Raw genomic sequence first — 17,115 nt, 5'->3', positions numbered from 1 at the left:
TAATTTGTTTTAATTAAAAATGATTAAATTGAGATAAAAGGAGTGAACAGTCGACATTTTTTTATTAAATAAGTATTACTTTTTAGATGTACTCATATAAGGCAGAGCAAAAACGATTGCAACAGCTCATGAAAGAATGTTTGAACGAAGATGACGAATTAACTACCGAACATGAAGATAACAAGGAAGAAGGAGAAGTGAGAAGTGGATATTATAGAAAGGCAAGGGCCCCAAATAAATTCTGATACAGAAAAATAAATTTCAGATTCTGAAGCAATGAATACAGTATTACCAGAGGTATAAAAATAATATAGGAATAGCAGCTTCTAGCTTAGTCAGTTGAGCTCTTGCTGTATGGAACTGGAATCAAACGTTCTTGTAATTCTCCACCTATAGTGATACGATCAAAGTGTTGAAGAGCAAAAAAGGACAACATTAAAGAACGATGCGACAGGCAGTGATACACACAAAACAATAAATGTAGTGTACAGTATAACAGATGTTACTAAGTAAAGCTGACACAAGTCTATATAACACGGCACTCTATAGCAGGGTCATCATTTTGGTAAAGCCTACATAATTGACCCGAAAAATTCCACTTCCAATCAGTGCGGCTGACTCATTGAGACTGACAGGTGGGAACCAGCCTTTAATGCTATTGAAAACAAACAAATTTCATATTAACTGTTGTTAATATAATATACAGTACGTCTGCTGGATGTGTGTCTATGAAAGGAATGCGGACAAAAAACATTTAAATAAACAGCAATATATTTTATACGTCGAGTTGACGGGTACGTCACCGCAAATCGCTCCGCCCACTCATTTTATTGGCTACTTGCAAATTTGTCGAATTTTTATTGATGGGACGCGTCGTCTAATTTTTTACGAAAAACATCGAGAGAATATCGTTTCCCCTCTCACGGATACCCCGTAGCTACAGAACGTACAAACGTACTGTATACCTAATGAGAACTTAATAAATATTTTAACTTATTTAAAAAAAAATTCGGTCACCCTTGATATATGTATTGACTTTTTTGCATATTATTAATTAATACATAATTCTTCTACGTCACTGATATTACACAACATTGAAATCATTGTTATCTTTCCCGGCTTGTTTAATCAGTTGAGTAGAATCAATGATTGTACGAATTTGTATGATTTACGTCATATTTTTAATTAAATGTAAGATGACTAGCAAGGTATCTAGCACAGTAGCCAGGTTACAAAACGTGAAACTAAGATTTGAAAAAGAGAACAGTCAACAACCTGTAGACAAATATGTCACAACACACTTCCTATTCATTGATTTTTTAATTCCTTTTACTATAAATATTGTTTCATTCACTTCATAACATTGATATAGTATGAGTAATATGATACACGTCCTATGTTAATATATTCTTAATAATTTAATTTATATCTTTTATTTTTAAGTTAATTATCCATAAATTTAGCTGTAATGCTTGACATTTAATTAATTATTTTGTAATTGTTTTGAACTAATTAATATTTGGTTGGTTTCAAAATTAACACCGTTTTTCTTGTGGTAGGGTTAATCTGACCTCAAATCTAAATGAATTCTTATGCTGGTCGTCTTTAAAAGGTGCAAGACCTTGTCGCTGGTGGGGAAGCTCCTAGTCAGGCTCCTACTTTGGCTGGGTCTAAGGAGCATCTCGCTGTCTTGTCCCTGGCTGTAGACATAACGATGCAGGATGGGGCTATCCGTCATACCAAGCATCCTCTACTGCCATGTCACAAGGGCAGAGGGAGGGGGGATGTTGGCTTAACCGTCCGGATTAAGAGGAGACAACCTCACCAAAAACCTAAATCCTACGATGGCGGGACCAGGTCAAAGGAATGCGTGGCTAGATAGAAGACTCTACTGGTCTCAACCTTTGGGGCACCAGGGGTCACCCGTTTTTATTTAGTCCTTACTACCCCGAACAGGGACAGATTTTTGCAGAATGTTCGTTTTTAGAAATAAAAGATTTAATGTAAGTCCCTAGATATTAACAGTACTGGAATTGACTTCATTTCGGCGGGAAATTTAGAATTACAATTACAGATTAGAAGATTAGAACAGCAACCAAAATATACACAGGCAACAACCGAAATGCGTTTTCTAGTTGATTACGTAAGTTAAGCGACATTAAATAAGGTGAGTGTTTGACCTGGTGACCTTAAAACTACGGGTCTTAAAACTACGGCTGTTGGTTTTATGGAGTATACAGTCTAATGGAGATATTCTTGCTCATTTACATCAGTTTGAGACTGGATTTTGTATTTTGTAATGGTCGATATTGTGATTTAAGTAAAAACAATCTTCGGATTGTTACGGTGTTTCTAACAGGACACTGTCTCCTCAACGAACACCTCAGTAGGCTGAAGCTGAGAAACAACGGCAAATGTAGATTCTGTGGGGAAAATGGGGAAACACCAGAACACCTTATCACTGAGTGCGCCGAGACTACGACTGTTCGTGTCATGAACTTTGGTACGGCTGATGTCGAAGATGGAGAGCTGGTCTCTGTGGAGCCGTCTCAGATACTGGCTTTCGTTAAAGCCCTGAGACCTGTTAGCCCTGTTATAACTCAAGAAAGGGGAACACACAATAGATCTGTGAGGTCTGTAAGGTAAACTCCCCTCCTAAACATTCTACATTCTACAATGGTCGATATTGAGACATTGTAGGCCATTTATGGACGAGAGAGATTCCAAACAGTGGTTTGGAATGCGTGTAAACAAAGTAAATTTCATTCATATTATCTCTGACAGTCAAAAGGAAACGTTATTTTAAAATATCATACTTATTTGACTTAAACCGTTTAAATATAAATATGTTCATTATGATAATTAGGAAATACCTTTATAGTTACATAAAAATCAATCCAATTGAAATTAAGGATATACCTTTGAAATTGTTTATCAAATTTACTTAGAACAATGGACATTCCAGACGTTTTTTAAATATCTTATTTAATTATTTCTCGAGATTGTATACTATCTTTGAAGAACATCAAATGAATCACGTGTTTGGTAGTAAACCCAGCTTGAATTACTGGTAAACTATATGTTAAGCTAGACGATGGAATTTTAATATTATAGTGCAGAGGCTACGCCAAACAACGGTTCTCTAAGCATCACCGAAGTTAAGCCACTTTATACGATGTGAGTATTTGGACGGCTGAACGTCTGAAAGCTCTGTCGTGTTGTTGTTCTATGGCAAGAGTGTAAAATCTATTGAGATACGCACGGTTCTTCATTCACGCTGGTTAGAGGCCGGATGAGGTCGAATATCTCGCGAGTATGAGTTGATTTACACACTCACCAAGTCTATATTTTTTGGTTGTGGACTACGGTTCGGATTCCGCGTAAAAAAATAGGCCTCATCCAGATTAGCCCTAGCAAAAAAAGGAACCGTTAACTAAAGAGCCGGTAAGATGCAAATTGGTTGTAGAAAACAAGATTATTGAGCAAGTATCACAGTTTAGGTACCTAGGAATAGATATGTCGTACTACCATAATCCAGAGAAAGACTGAGAAGCCAAATAAACAGAGCAACGGCCATGTCAGGATGTCTGAGGCAAATAGTGTGGACCAACTCCTTCATGTGAACAGACAGCAAAATTAAACTTTATAAGACCTGAATGAGACCAATAATGACATATGGCATAGGAATCCGAGAGGAAACAAACAAATGTTAAGAATCGCTGAAATGAGGAACCTAAGAACCATAATGGGGAAGACTAGAAGAGAGAGAGAGTTAGAAACACAAATATTAGACAACAATGTGGAATACAGGGCGTAATGAGATGGGGTAGGCAAAGAAAAAGACAATGGTTTACGCACACATAAAACGCATGGAAGAAAACAGGCTACCACGCTTAGCTCTTGAAGGGAAACTCATGGGTAAGAGACAGCCGGGAAGAGCTCCAAACAGATGGAAAGACAGATGGCAGTCCATCTCCCAAGAACTCGTACAGAGGCAACCTTAAAACTAACAGATCGACTCAAATAAGTAGAAGAAGAAGGTTTCACCTCAACCCCCAAAAAGTTAAATATAAAAAGTAAAATAAACAAATAGTGGAGTGCTTTAAGCCCTTATGGGATACGAACCTCAATACAATGGAATTCATTTACTATGAACGAACTTTTTGCATTGTATTGTTAATAAGATATATTACAAAGTTTACCCATTTAAATTCGTTGAAATTCGAAAAAAAAACACACATATACAAATGCATACATACAATAAGATGGCTCCATATTCCCGAAAAGCTCTGTATCAGGATTCCTATTTGAGATTTTCACTCCAAACCTTTTACAAAACATATGTTTAATGGTAGTTCATATTTCAAAAATATTTTTATAGATATACAGGGTGAGTCAAATATATCTCATTTATTTATTCGAGTTCAGTGAATTTGCTATAAAATTCTGGTTCCAAAAATACCTTAATACCATAGAGTATACTAAATGGTCTTTGAATTATGACGACGTCCATGAGGACGTCAATCTAAACGTCCAGAAACCTTCGTATGAGAACTTCTAATTGAGACGATCGACTTCTTGTAAGTTTATCGCTAAGAAACCGCCGTTTGCCGGCTTTTCAAATTGATAATAAATTGCACTTAAAGACCGTACATATTAACTAACGGACTATAAGAAGAAGACTAAATGAAGCAAATCTGATGCCAAGAAGACCTACTTCGGTACCAGAACTTACTAGATGTGTTGACTAGGCCCAAAAGCAAAGGCATGGTTTTAATGTAAAAATTATGAAAAAATGTTAGTGCCTTCTTTAAAACCGAATATTTTCAACAAAAATAAAGCTAATGAGATGAACCAAAAAACAAACCATCGAGAAAGGATGTATCTAGATGATAAAATAATTTTTAAATTTCTTGCTGTTTTAACATATTTCACAGAGTGTTTCAAACTTTCATCAAAAATATCAACATTTTGTTTTCCCTCGTATAATTAACAGATGGGGAGTTTCATTTTTAATTTAGAAAAAGATACTAAAAAGTCAAATAATTTGGCAACACACTGCTTAAAATAATCATCAAATTCGACCCATTAAAATAAAATATATTAACTTTTAAAATACATGAAAGTTTTAAGGTGCCCATTTTTCGTGCCGGTGAATGTATTTCAAAAACTATACATTTCAGTCATATACTTTTCTAATGAAACAAACCTTTATTTTTTTTACTAGAATCCAAAAATCAATTAATATATAGGGTGTTCCATTACAAAAAACATAAATTTGATGTGTAACTTTTTCTTGTAAGTTTATCGCTAAGAAACCGCCGTTTGCCGGCTTTTCAAATTGATAATAAATTGCACTTAAAGACCGTACATATTAACTCACGGACTATAAGAAGAACATTAAATGAAGCAAATCTTATGTCAAGAAGACCTGTTTCGGTACCAGAACTTACTAGATGTGTTGACTAGGCCCAAAAGCAAAGGCATGGTCTTAATGTAAAAATTATGAAAAAATGTTAGTGCCTTCTTTAAAACCGAATATTTTCAACAAAAATAAAGCTAATGAGATGAACCAAAAAACAAACCATCGAGAAGGGGGGACACCCTGTAGAACTCTACATAATTTTGGAAAATACTTTAAATTGACTTACATAACCTCACAAAATTTCACTTCAATAGAAACTTTTGTTCCCCTTACAAAAACCGCGGCGTATATGACGCGCCACCCTGTATAATTCGATTTCAATCAAAATTTCAATGATTAGAATATAAGTAGAATAGGTATAGCTTATGCATCAGATTTATTTATTTCAAGAAATTTACTTAAAAAAAGGATTAAAAAAATCAAAATATTAAGAAGGAAATAATTAAGAATTTACTAAAATTACTAAAACAAAAAATTAAAAGCAACGAAAAAAAACGGGCAAACATTTTAGTATTTTATCTGTAAAACACAGTACAGAAGGTTTCACATTAATACATTAACAGTAATTGAATTCCGAGGTAAAAGTCTCTGGGCACTCCACTAAAAAGACAATCAAAAAATAAAAAAAAACTTTCCTTTTTTTAAGGGAACACCCTGTATATTTTAAGATTTTTGAATGATTTTTTCTTACATGTCTATAAAAGTTAAAATTTTAGTTTGTTATGTTTAGTATTAATTTTTAATATTTGATTTATTTCCGGTTATATTTTTAACTTAGACAATATAAGATAATATTATTATTTAATCTTAAAAATTACTTATATCACTCGCTCTACCTGTTTACTTGTGCACTTGTTTATATAGCTATTCCACTATATAGCTATGTTATTTACCCAAGTTTGCATTTATTTGCTATCTTAATAACACACCTATTTTACTTTGAGGCTGTTTGCAAACACGTACCGGATTACAAAATCAAGCGAACAATAGGTTTAGAAAGGATATTAACATAAAAGTTAAGTCATTATTGAGTATAGTGATACACGAAATTTCTTGTTTGATTTTCTTTTCGCCATTCAAGTTTTAGTAAGTTTATTTTGGAATTATGTTCGAAATTTTCAAGGCTTCCCTAAGAAAATTGCGACTCATCGCTTTTTCAAGGTATCATTCAATGTTAACAAAGTATATTAATACTAATCAGTAAGAATAGTCATTCAGATTTTTGAGTATCGTACTATTCTGTTTTGGACAATAAAGTATTGTTTGTTTTTCACATGATAATTTTGATGAACATGTTTTAAAACACGTGTAGACATGGGCGCCGGACAGGGGGGGCAAGAGGGGGCATTTGCCCCCCCCCCTGGATCACTGAAACAGTAAAAATAAAAGCTATCTTTTTACATCCATCTGCAAACATAATCATTATTATGAAACTTTTAGGTGTTACCTGTAAAATAATAAAAAATGTGTTTCAATTTTTTATTCATTTTTACCTTGCCCCCCCCCCCCTAAATTTCATTCTTCCGGCGCCCATGCGTGTAGAATCATTTTTATCCTAAATGATCATAAATAGATAAATTTAATAGTTATAATTATTTTTTTAATGTATATTCGTTTTAGGAAGAGTTCAGAAGAATAAGAGATTATACATACTAAAAAATAAATACAGGGTGGTCCGAACTGTATTCCTGTAACTTCGGTAGCATATTTTGCACACATAAATAAGTAAAAAAGTTCGTATATAATATATATATTTCGTCGGCTTTATGACGAAAAGGCGTATCTCGATTTTTGCTACTTTTCAGGAGAGCAATTTAAAGAAAATCACTTACTTTATTTGGCCAATAAATGTAAAGTCTTTAATTTTTTAATAGTGTTTTTGTATTAACACTTAAACGGAGACATTGAGGAAACGTTCTGAAGATAAATTGAGCGTAAATTCTAATAAATAATATATTTTTAGTTGTTTAATAGAGATAGGCCTTTTTGTTATAATAATAATAAATTTATTTCCGAACGAATAGTATACATACGCCCATGTAAAATAAATTTAAAAATGACGGTAAAGTGTTCTTAATAAGAAAAAAAAATGATACAATATTCACATTATGGAATACTTACAAGAAAATACAATAGATACATACCTACATATACAAGAAAAAATCTGAAAATCGCGAAAAAATCAGAAACAAATATTTTTAAATAGTTTTATTCGCGTTGGATTAGATCAACTGAAAACAAAGACAATTTTCATGCCAGAAGCAAAGACAATAATCAATTAAAATACTCTTATCTAGCTTATTTTAATAATATTGTTTTTTATACAAAAATGCATTTTTTTAACTAATATATTTTTAGTAATTTTTTAGTTAATTGAGGGCATTAATACAGGGCATTTAAACTCACGGTCCATATAATAAAAATCAAACTAAACAAAAACAAAACATGTTTCTTCATTCGTTTTTTTTTATACAAATAACTGTGGAGTAACAGTTTCTGTTTTCCCTGTTCAATGATAACAAATTCGACTTCCATTCTACGTGTTTATGCTGGATGATGATAGGCAAAATAAATAAAATTTTCCAAAAATTGGTAGGGATGACAATACCAGTGGCCTGACAATGATGAGATGAAAATTATTGTATTTTTCGGGCAAGTTTTTGGTTCGCTAAAATGTTCTTAGATAAATTATGATTTCGTGAAATTTTCCATTAGGGCAATTTTCGTTTCGTTGTTTTGCTTTCGATCAAAATTTTCCTTTTATTCGGCCATTTATTGTCGGACAATCTTTTGCATACCCGATACAGCTATGTGCAGAGTCTAGCTCATTCTAACAATGGTTTTGGCAAAAAATAGACTCTAAAATCACACTGTAAAAGAGAGCTGCTGCCATGATAGAAGTTTTATTTTTCCCAAGCAACCGTCAGAAAATAATTAGGTAGAATGGTGTGATTTTCTCTCGAATGCATTTTTATAACTTAAAACAAAAGGACCTATTTCAAATTCCATCTTTCTTGTAGTATAACAATAGGTATAACAATAATTGATATAACAAAGAGCCCTATCTCAACATACGTCTCTTTGTCATAACGAAGAATTGTAGTATTTGAAATGGGGCAAATTTTTAAACTAATATAAAATGAAAAAGGTACAATATTGAGATGCGCAAATTCGCTATGTTAAAATATGACCCATTGGGCATGTCATGACGTTGATATCTCAAAATCGCCAAAAATCGAGATACGCCTTTTCGTCATAAAGCCGACGATATGTATGTTCTAAAATGCTTAGTTTCGGAGATACAGGGTGTAGAAGTTTCATTTATATTTCGACTTCTTCCAAATAATTTCTGAAGTAACGTCAATATTTGGATGAAAATTGGTGTCTGGGAGTTTTTTGACATGAGAAATTTTATTTTAATGTCAATATAACTCCTATTTATAGGGGGCGCCACCAACATGTGTTTTAACTGTTTTGAAGAGTAATAACTTTTCGTCCGTACCTGTATAAAACTACTGAGTGAAAAAATATACATTTCCATGATTTTTTACGTAAAACATATCTCTTGGTAAAAATCGATACGTCCAACCGTTCTTAAGATGTTGAGTAGATAGTTATTCGACTGAAATGATAAATTTGGGAAGTTTTTATTTTTTTAATCATAATTTTTTTGTTTCACTACTAGCAACCGTTCTCAAGATATTTAGAATGGAAATAGTCAATATATGTCATTATTGACAAAAAATAAACGTATTGAGTAGAGAGTTATTCGCTTGAAATTATAAATTTGGGAACTTTTTATTTCTTTAAATTTATCATAAATTTTTCTTCGAAAAAATGATGATAAAACAGTTTCTGTTGAACTTTTGATACAAAAAGTTTTCAAATTTATGATTTCAGACTAATTAACTATTTAGTCAACATTTTTAACTTATGTCAATGATGACAGGTATTGATAATTTCGATTCCAAATTTCTCGATAACCATTACTGCGCGATTTTTACCAAGAGACCTTTTTTGCGTAGGAAACGTCTTAAATGTATATTTTTTTACTCATTAGTTTTATACAGGTACGGACAAAAATGTATTACTCTTCAAACCAGTTAAAAATATGTAGGTGACACCCTCTACAAGTAGGAGTCATATTGACAGCATAGTCAAGTTTTTCATGTCAAAAAACTCCCAGAGACCAATTTTCATTCAAATATCGATATTAGTTGAGAAATTATTTGGAAAAAATCGAAATAAAAATGAAACTTCTACACCCTGTATCTCCGAAACCAAGCATTTAAGGATATGCATTTATACGAACTTTTTTACTTATTTTTATCTGCAAAATATGCTGACGAAGTTTCCGGAATACAGTTGGGACCACCTTGTATACAGTGAAACTCCCCTAAAAAGGCGCGTTTGAGTCATGTGAACGTGAACTTCTTTCTTGTAAATTTAATTTATGTTCAAGATATTATGTTTTTTAACTAAAAGTTAAAAAAAAGTCCAACTAATTTTTCTAAAAATGATAAATTTTCATAATTTTTGGGAAAAAAACCTAATAGACGTGTTTCTGAGGTCGAAATATACCACCCCTTAAATATTTGCACTTTTTTAAGTCTCACCCTATATGTATAGATAGACATTCCACTTATAAAGATAAAAACACATAGTCAGATTGATCAGAATTTAAGAAGTTCGAGATAGGGAAGTAGTGTATCTGTTTTCAAACAAAAAGTTATTGGACTGAGAATCTACAGAGAAAAATCTTAAATGGTTCTTTATTTGGACACAAATTTATCGATTAATAATATATCTGAGATTTTAAGATATGAAACGTTATAAAGGGTGTTTATTGGTTAGGCAAATTTATGTTCAAGCACACACTGGGAGTTTTTTGTCCGTTGTTTATTAATATAGTTGCTTTTTACATAAAACCACAAACTGAAGAGTGAGTCTGTTATAAAGTGTATATTTGATTATTAAGAGTCTATTTTAGTTTTTTATGGAATCCTATAAAATTACCTAATTATAAATAAATAACTAATTATAACAAACTTCACCCTTGGAATTACTTCTATCACAATTCAACTTGTGGTAACAATTCCTCTTGTGGTTACTTTTCCATAGATATCCTCATCTCTGTCCTCATCAGTGTGAATAATTGTTAAAATAATATACAGTTAAATATTAACATAAAACATATACTATATTATTTCCCCGATCAGTAAAAAAATCAATACCTGTTATTTTATAACATAAAAACTATTCATATCCTGTGTTAATTTATATGAATTATAATCGTATATTATTTATTTCATTGTTATTTCTTTACAGGATTTTGCGTAAAAACCAAGGAAATTGGAACCAATACAAAAGTTTTCGTTAACATTTGCACCACAGATGCTATTCCGGCACCAAAGGATATTTCTGAAGCGGAACTACAGAAATTTATTGAATTAGAAGATGCTTCTGGTTTCAGGTAAAAACGATTTTTCATCTAATTTTTACCATAAAAGTTTAATTAAAAAAAAAACAACACATTAACAAGAATATTATTTTTCATATTTTATTTCAAAATTTATACATAGTTCTAAAATAGTTTTTTAGTAAAGGGTTTATTGTGATCATAACATAACATTAACACATCCAACAACATTATCATATCCAAAATTTATTTTTTTACTCCCAAGGCGTTTAACGCTATATACGGGAGCTATTATTATTATTATTATTATATTTTGTTATTTTTTTAACGAAAATTTCTAGAGTTCCCATGAGTATTGGTGAAATTCGCACGGAGAAAGACAAAAAAGGAGGGGACGCTAAAGCTTGCGATGTTGCCATACATCCGTCTTTCTTTAAGAAAGTGGAAACACAGCAGACTTTCAAAAACTTTTTCATGGCGGTAGTCTTTCAAGGATTAGAAGACAAATATGGTAAATATTTTCCTGTTATATTTTTAGGATATTTTATACATATCTCTCTCTGTATAAAAAATCTCTTTTTCATTGAAATGACATTACTAATGACAATATTCTCTCGCCGTACAGGCTATAGTCTGTCCAACGAGTGAATGTATGATAGAGACAGATGTCTATTATTTTAATTCAAAAGTAGATTGTAATTTGTACCAAATTAACGGGCTCAATTTAAATTATTTTATAAAAAACGTTAAGTGTCTAATGGGACACACAAAAAGAGAAAAACAGTTTCAATCAATAAGGGTTTTTACTAAAACTGTTTTCATGTGATTCCTTAATGCAAATTAAATCAGCTAACGCACACTGATTAGTCGCAAGATTTAAGGCTGGGTGCATACAGAAAGAGCAAAACAACTTTAGTCAAAAGTGTTTTTTGCTAAATATCTGTTTTGCCTGCGACAAAAACATTTTTGACTAAAAAACAGCCTCTGCACTATCCCCGAAATATTTCGTGAAACATTTCTGGAAATACTTGCAGAAGTAAACTCAAATATAAGCCCGTGTTATAAAAATTAGTTTCTACGTTTCCTGAAATAGATCGAGACCGTAATTGGTTGTTTGTTTTTTACTGTTAATCTGGATTAACAATAAAAAGGTCAAACGTTGTGGTGGCTTCAGAAAAAGGCAACGAAAAAGCCGATGAGCTAGCTATAATTTTAATTATTTCTTGTTTTTGAATGGATTCAGGTACATCAAACTATGTTATTATAAATAAATATATAAAAGTATCTTTTATTGATATCGAATTAATCAAAAATTTTCCCAATCAGCTCGATATATTGATGATGTTGCCAGTATTACTCATCAAGCAATACCACTGTTATATTAATCAATTAAGGCCGCGTAAACAAACATAACAATACATATACAATTTTATATACTAATTCATTATAATACAACATATTGTATTCATTATAATACAACTTATTGTATTGTATTCATTATAATACAAAGATATTGTAATTATATTACTGCAGATTAAGTGAAAAGTTTTGTTCTTAAATATCTACTCTACATATTATAAACGCATCTTCAAATATTAATCTTGTGGAATATACAGTGCCGGCCAAAACTGGAGAAACTTTTAAATTTTACAATGCATTCCACAAATACATTTTCTATTGATACGCCAAGTATACGAATGTTTACAGATCTTGATAATACTTAATAAAAAAGGAAAACACTAAATATTTTTAGAAAGAATTTGCTGAAATTAAAAAAAAAGTAAAATTGTTTATTTTTATGAGGAAATGAAGAAACTTTTGCTATTATTACTATAAATTCAATAGTGCTTGTGTGAGAAAGTTAATATTTTGTCAGTATTTTTGTAGTTTGTCTTTAAAATGCCTCGTGGTATTAATTTATCAAATCAGGCAAAACGACTGATTATTAAAAAATACCAGGAGGGAGTCAAGCAAGTTGATATTGCAAGTCAGTTAAAATTAAATTAAAGTGTTGTTTGCAAACAAATAAAACTGTACCAAGTAAAAGAGGATCAATTGAAAGTAAACCTAAACCAGGACAGCCCAGAAAAAGTGGAGCTGCCACCGATAAATTAATAAGGTGTTTTTTGAAAAATCCATTTTTACTGCGGTCGATATAAAAAAGGAAAATCCATATGTTTCAATTTCTGTGAGGACTATTAGAAGACGCCTAAGTGAAGGGAAGCTACACGCCAGATGTCCTGCCAAAAAGCCTTTTATTTAAAAAAAAATCGACGGTCTCGTTTGGATTTTGCCACAGAACATTTAAATTGGACTTACGACCAATGGAAATAAGTGCTATGGTCGGATGAAAGCAAATTTAACATGTTCGGCTCCGATGGTATGACGTGGGTAAGGCGTCCTAATAACGAAAGATACAATCCTAAATACACTACGCCAACTATCAAACATGGGGGTCGCAACGTGTTTGTGTGAGGGTGCTTCTCTGGCCATGGGATGGGACCACTAAGAAGAATAGAATGAATTATGGATCGGTATCAGTATCTGAACATTTTAAGAAATACAATGTTGCCATTTGCCGAGGAATCGTTACCTCCTGTTTGGAAGTTTCAGCATGATAACGATCCAAAACATACTGCAAAAATCGGTAAAGAATTTGTTGAAGCAGAACAAGTGCCTGTTATAAAATGGCCAGCTCAGAGCCCGGCTTTGAACCCCATAGAAAATATGTGGGAGCAACTAGAACGCGAAGTCAGGCAGAAACACCCGGAAAATTTTACAAATAAAGATCAATTATTTGCTGCTCTGTCACAAGCTTGGTCTGAGATTTCAGAAAATAAAATTAGGTCTTTGTTGGAATCGATGCCCCGAAGATGTGCAGAGGTGATCAAGAACAAAGGATTTTAAACTAAATATTAAAAAATAGTTTTTGTTAATATTGTCAGTAAAGTTTCTCCACTTATGTCCTCTAGGAAAGTAAATATTTATACAATAAAAACAATAATTTAGGTTTTTTTTGTGCATTATTTAATGTAACTATTGGCAAGCATGCCAATAAAAAATCTAATGAAGGATTATTATACACAATCGCAAGTAGGAAAGAAATCATAAAAGTTTCTCCACTTTTGGTCGGCACTGTATATCAACATAAAACGAGATGTAATTAACGAAATGTCATTGTAACAACAGTTATTTTAGAAACGTCTAGGTTTACTTAATTCACTGAGATTTATGAAAAAAAAGTTCTTTACCTCGGGTACAGATACCGCCACTGTTTGGAAGTAGCTCAAAACGAAACAAAATTGAATGAGGCGAAAAAAAAATGGCCCCACGCCCGCCTCGCGAGTAGTTTTCAGGCGCTTTTAAGAATCGAAAGTAGGTCGAGGCAAACCGAAGTGAGCCAAAACAACTGGAAATAAACCGAAATGCGACAAAGCTGGGCGACAAAACGCGATCTTGACCTGCTTCGAAGAGTTCTCCGCATAATGTAGAGTTTTTTAAACAGTTTTTTTTCTGCGCTATCGAAAGATGCGTACAACCTATCTAAGATAGGAACTATCAGAAACAAGAAATAGCCATCTTGTCCGATAGTCAGGCAGTCTTAAGGGCAATCAACTCAGTAATGAAAACAAACCATCTAGCTAGAAAAGGTACGAACGCTCCGCTAACTGGACCAGAACCGTTCTGCTTCTCAAGTGGAACAGTCAACTCAAGAACCTTGAGGACTCCAACCGTAACCTGGAATCCAACGATCTAAGACATTCGAAAAAGCTTCGTAGGTCTTAGATCGAGAAAAATCAAAGATTTTCCTTGATTTAAGTAAGAACAATCTTCGGATTGTCACGGTGCTTTTAACAGGACACTGCCTCCTCAGTGTATTACTGAACCCTGCAGTAGATTGAAGCTAAGAATCAACGGCGAATGCAGAATCTGTGGGGAAACACCAGAACACCTCATCACTGAGTGCGCCGAGGCGACAACAATTCGTGCCATAGACTTTGGTGTGACTGACATCAGAGATGGATAATTAACCTCTGTAAAACCGTCTCAGATGCTGGCTTTTTTCACAGCTCTGAGACTGTTTGATGAGTTATAACTCAAGAAAGGGGGACACAATATATCTATAAGGTCGCGGTGATTGACTTCCTCCCTCCCATACAATCTACAAAACAGTTTTGCTCTTTCTGTATGCGTTCCAGCCTCAGTGTTGCATTATACAGGACTGCTTTTTATGTAATAATCACATTAGATTTCCTAAAATAAACATACTTCGATATATTTATCACTGATTTAATATTACAGGTTTAGTTTGTCACGAGGACAAACTCATTTTAGCCAACCGAAAATGCTTCGGTACCCTTCAAATGCACCGAATCCAACAAAGAGAGATCGCAGAGAAAATGGGAAAACTCAACGACAGCAAATCGGCTATTAGTGAATTGACTGGCGAACAAGGTAAAGAGAAGAAAGTTATGATTGAAACCATTTCTTCTGAAGAATTTAAGGCCAGAGAGCCGGAGTACAGAATTTATAAGAAAAATAACGGCAGTAATAGCATAACTGGAGAATTTAAACTACCTGACATTGTAAGTACTGTCATAATTTGTTTTTTGACATATTATCTGTCTTTGAAGTTGACTCTGTACAGTAAGAGTGGGGAAGGACGATATTGACACACGTTATCCAAAAACTCACAGAAAACTATTTACTTTTGAATTAAAATGACGGATCAACTGTCACTGTCATATATTTTTTCCTTAGACAGACTAATCATACATGACAGTTGTTGTGTATGTCTTTTTAATTGATTCAGAGGTAAATTGTATATATTTTCTGATATTTATGGATGTCATCTGTCGAAATCTACCCTGACACGTTGGACAGATTTTAACTACTAATGTAAATGTGTTTTTGTATTCCTTTTTGTAGATATCAGCTAACGAATTGACTTTGGATATAGGAGAAGATCGCATTTTGTTAGAATCAAAATCTAAGGGATACTTGCTTAATGTTTTCGTTCCATATTGCATTAGAAATGAAAAGTGCAATTCGTCTTTTAATACAGCATCGAGGGTGAGATTTTTTTACATATTTTTTAAAAAAATATCCTATTATACAGGGTGAGTCTTAAATAAGTGCAAATATTTTCAGGGGTGGTATATTTCGACCCCAGGAACACGTCTATGAGGTTTTTTCGCTAAAAAAAAACTTGAAAATCTTGCATTTTCTTTTAAATTTCCCTGTATATTTTTAACTTTTTAGAACTGCCTGTTCACCGCAAATTTTCCCACGGTATAATTTCTTAATCTCAGATATTACCATAGTTACGGCTTTACTCTATGGTTACGGCATATACATATCAAATATATACTGATTATCGCCTATCGAGTCGTGGACACTCAAAGTAAGCGCAATGAATAAGTTGGAAGCATTTGAGATGTGGGTATATCGCAGAATGCTGAGAATACCATGGACTGACCGTGTCTCGAATGAACGAGTTCTAAACCAAATGAACAAGGACCGAGAACTCCTCGACATAATAAAAAAGAGGAAAGCAGCTTATTTGGGCCATATCATGAGACATAGCAAGTATGAATTCCTTCAGCTCATCATCGAGGGTAAAATTGAGGGAAAGCGCGGACCCGGACGACGGCAATGCTCCTGGCTGAAGAACATCAGAGATTGGACAGGCCTGGACTGACATACTTTGCTGAGAAGAGCGAAAAATAGAGAGGAATTTGCCATGGTTGTTGCCGATCTTCACTGAATGGAGAAGGTACTTTAAGAAGAAGATCGCCCATCCCTGCAATGTGTTGGAGTTGAAGCCGAGTTAAAGACAACTAGATAACCGGTTCATGTATATTTCACATAAGTTCATCTGTTAGGCAGACACTGGTGCAACAGCGCAACTCCAACATTCCGAATATCGATTAGCCCTTACTCTGAGGATTAGCCAATTGTCGAACGGGAACGCAAACGAAAGCCGTACGAAGTTGGACGGAGCCGTACGAATGAACAGCTGGTGCTAGCGTCTAGTCTCTTATTGGTCAGGTGATCCGATCGATAATTCAAAATCCAGGCTTGCGCACTACGCTTGAGCACCGCTAACTGAGCGACTTATGCAAATTCCTTCAGAAGATTTTTATACCCATTTCACCGGCTTGGCTTCACAGAATGCAGTTTGGAGTCGATATACTTTAGTTAATATATATATATATATATATATATATATATATATATATATATATATATATATATATATATATATATA

The 17,115-nt window shown here is 33.2% G+C and overlaps 2 protein-coding genes across 2 annotated transcripts in view; one reads left to right on the top strand and one right to left on the bottom strand.

Moving 5' to 3' along the window:
- Positions 1 to 17,115, bottom strand: part of LOC115880247 (multidrug resistance-associated protein 1-like) — a 54,297-nt gene that overhangs the window by 33,417 nt on the left and 3,765 nt on the right. The window lies entirely within an intron of this gene.
- The window catches only part of LOC115880249 (PIH1 domain-containing protein 1-like), a 59,103-nt gene that overhangs the window by 39,262 nt on the left and 2,726 nt on the right, over positions 1 to 17,115 (top strand). The window contains exons 3-6 of the mRNA XM_030897427.1: positions 10,754 to 10,898; positions 11,186 to 11,355; positions 15,147 to 15,430; positions 15,774 to 15,917. Of these exons, the coding sequence (XP_030753287.1) occupies positions 10,754 to 10,898; positions 11,186 to 11,355; positions 15,147 to 15,430; positions 15,774 to 15,917 (743 nt within the window). The remainder of the gene's footprint in view (positions 1 to 10,753; positions 10,899 to 11,185; positions 11,356 to 15,146; positions 15,431 to 15,773; positions 15,918 to 17,115) is intronic.

The sequence above is a fragment of the Sitophilus oryzae genome, unplaced genomic scaffold (genome assembly GCF_002938485.1).
Source record: "Sitophilus oryzae breed Bouriz unplaced genomic scaffold, Soryzae_2.0 scaffold_1620_pilon_pilon, whole genome shotgun sequence".
NCBI classification, from domain to species: domain Eukaryota; kingdom Metazoa; phylum Arthropoda; class Insecta; order Coleoptera; family Curculionidae; genus Sitophilus; species Sitophilus oryzae.
This window is presented reverse-complemented; position numbering and strand designations above follow the sequence as displayed.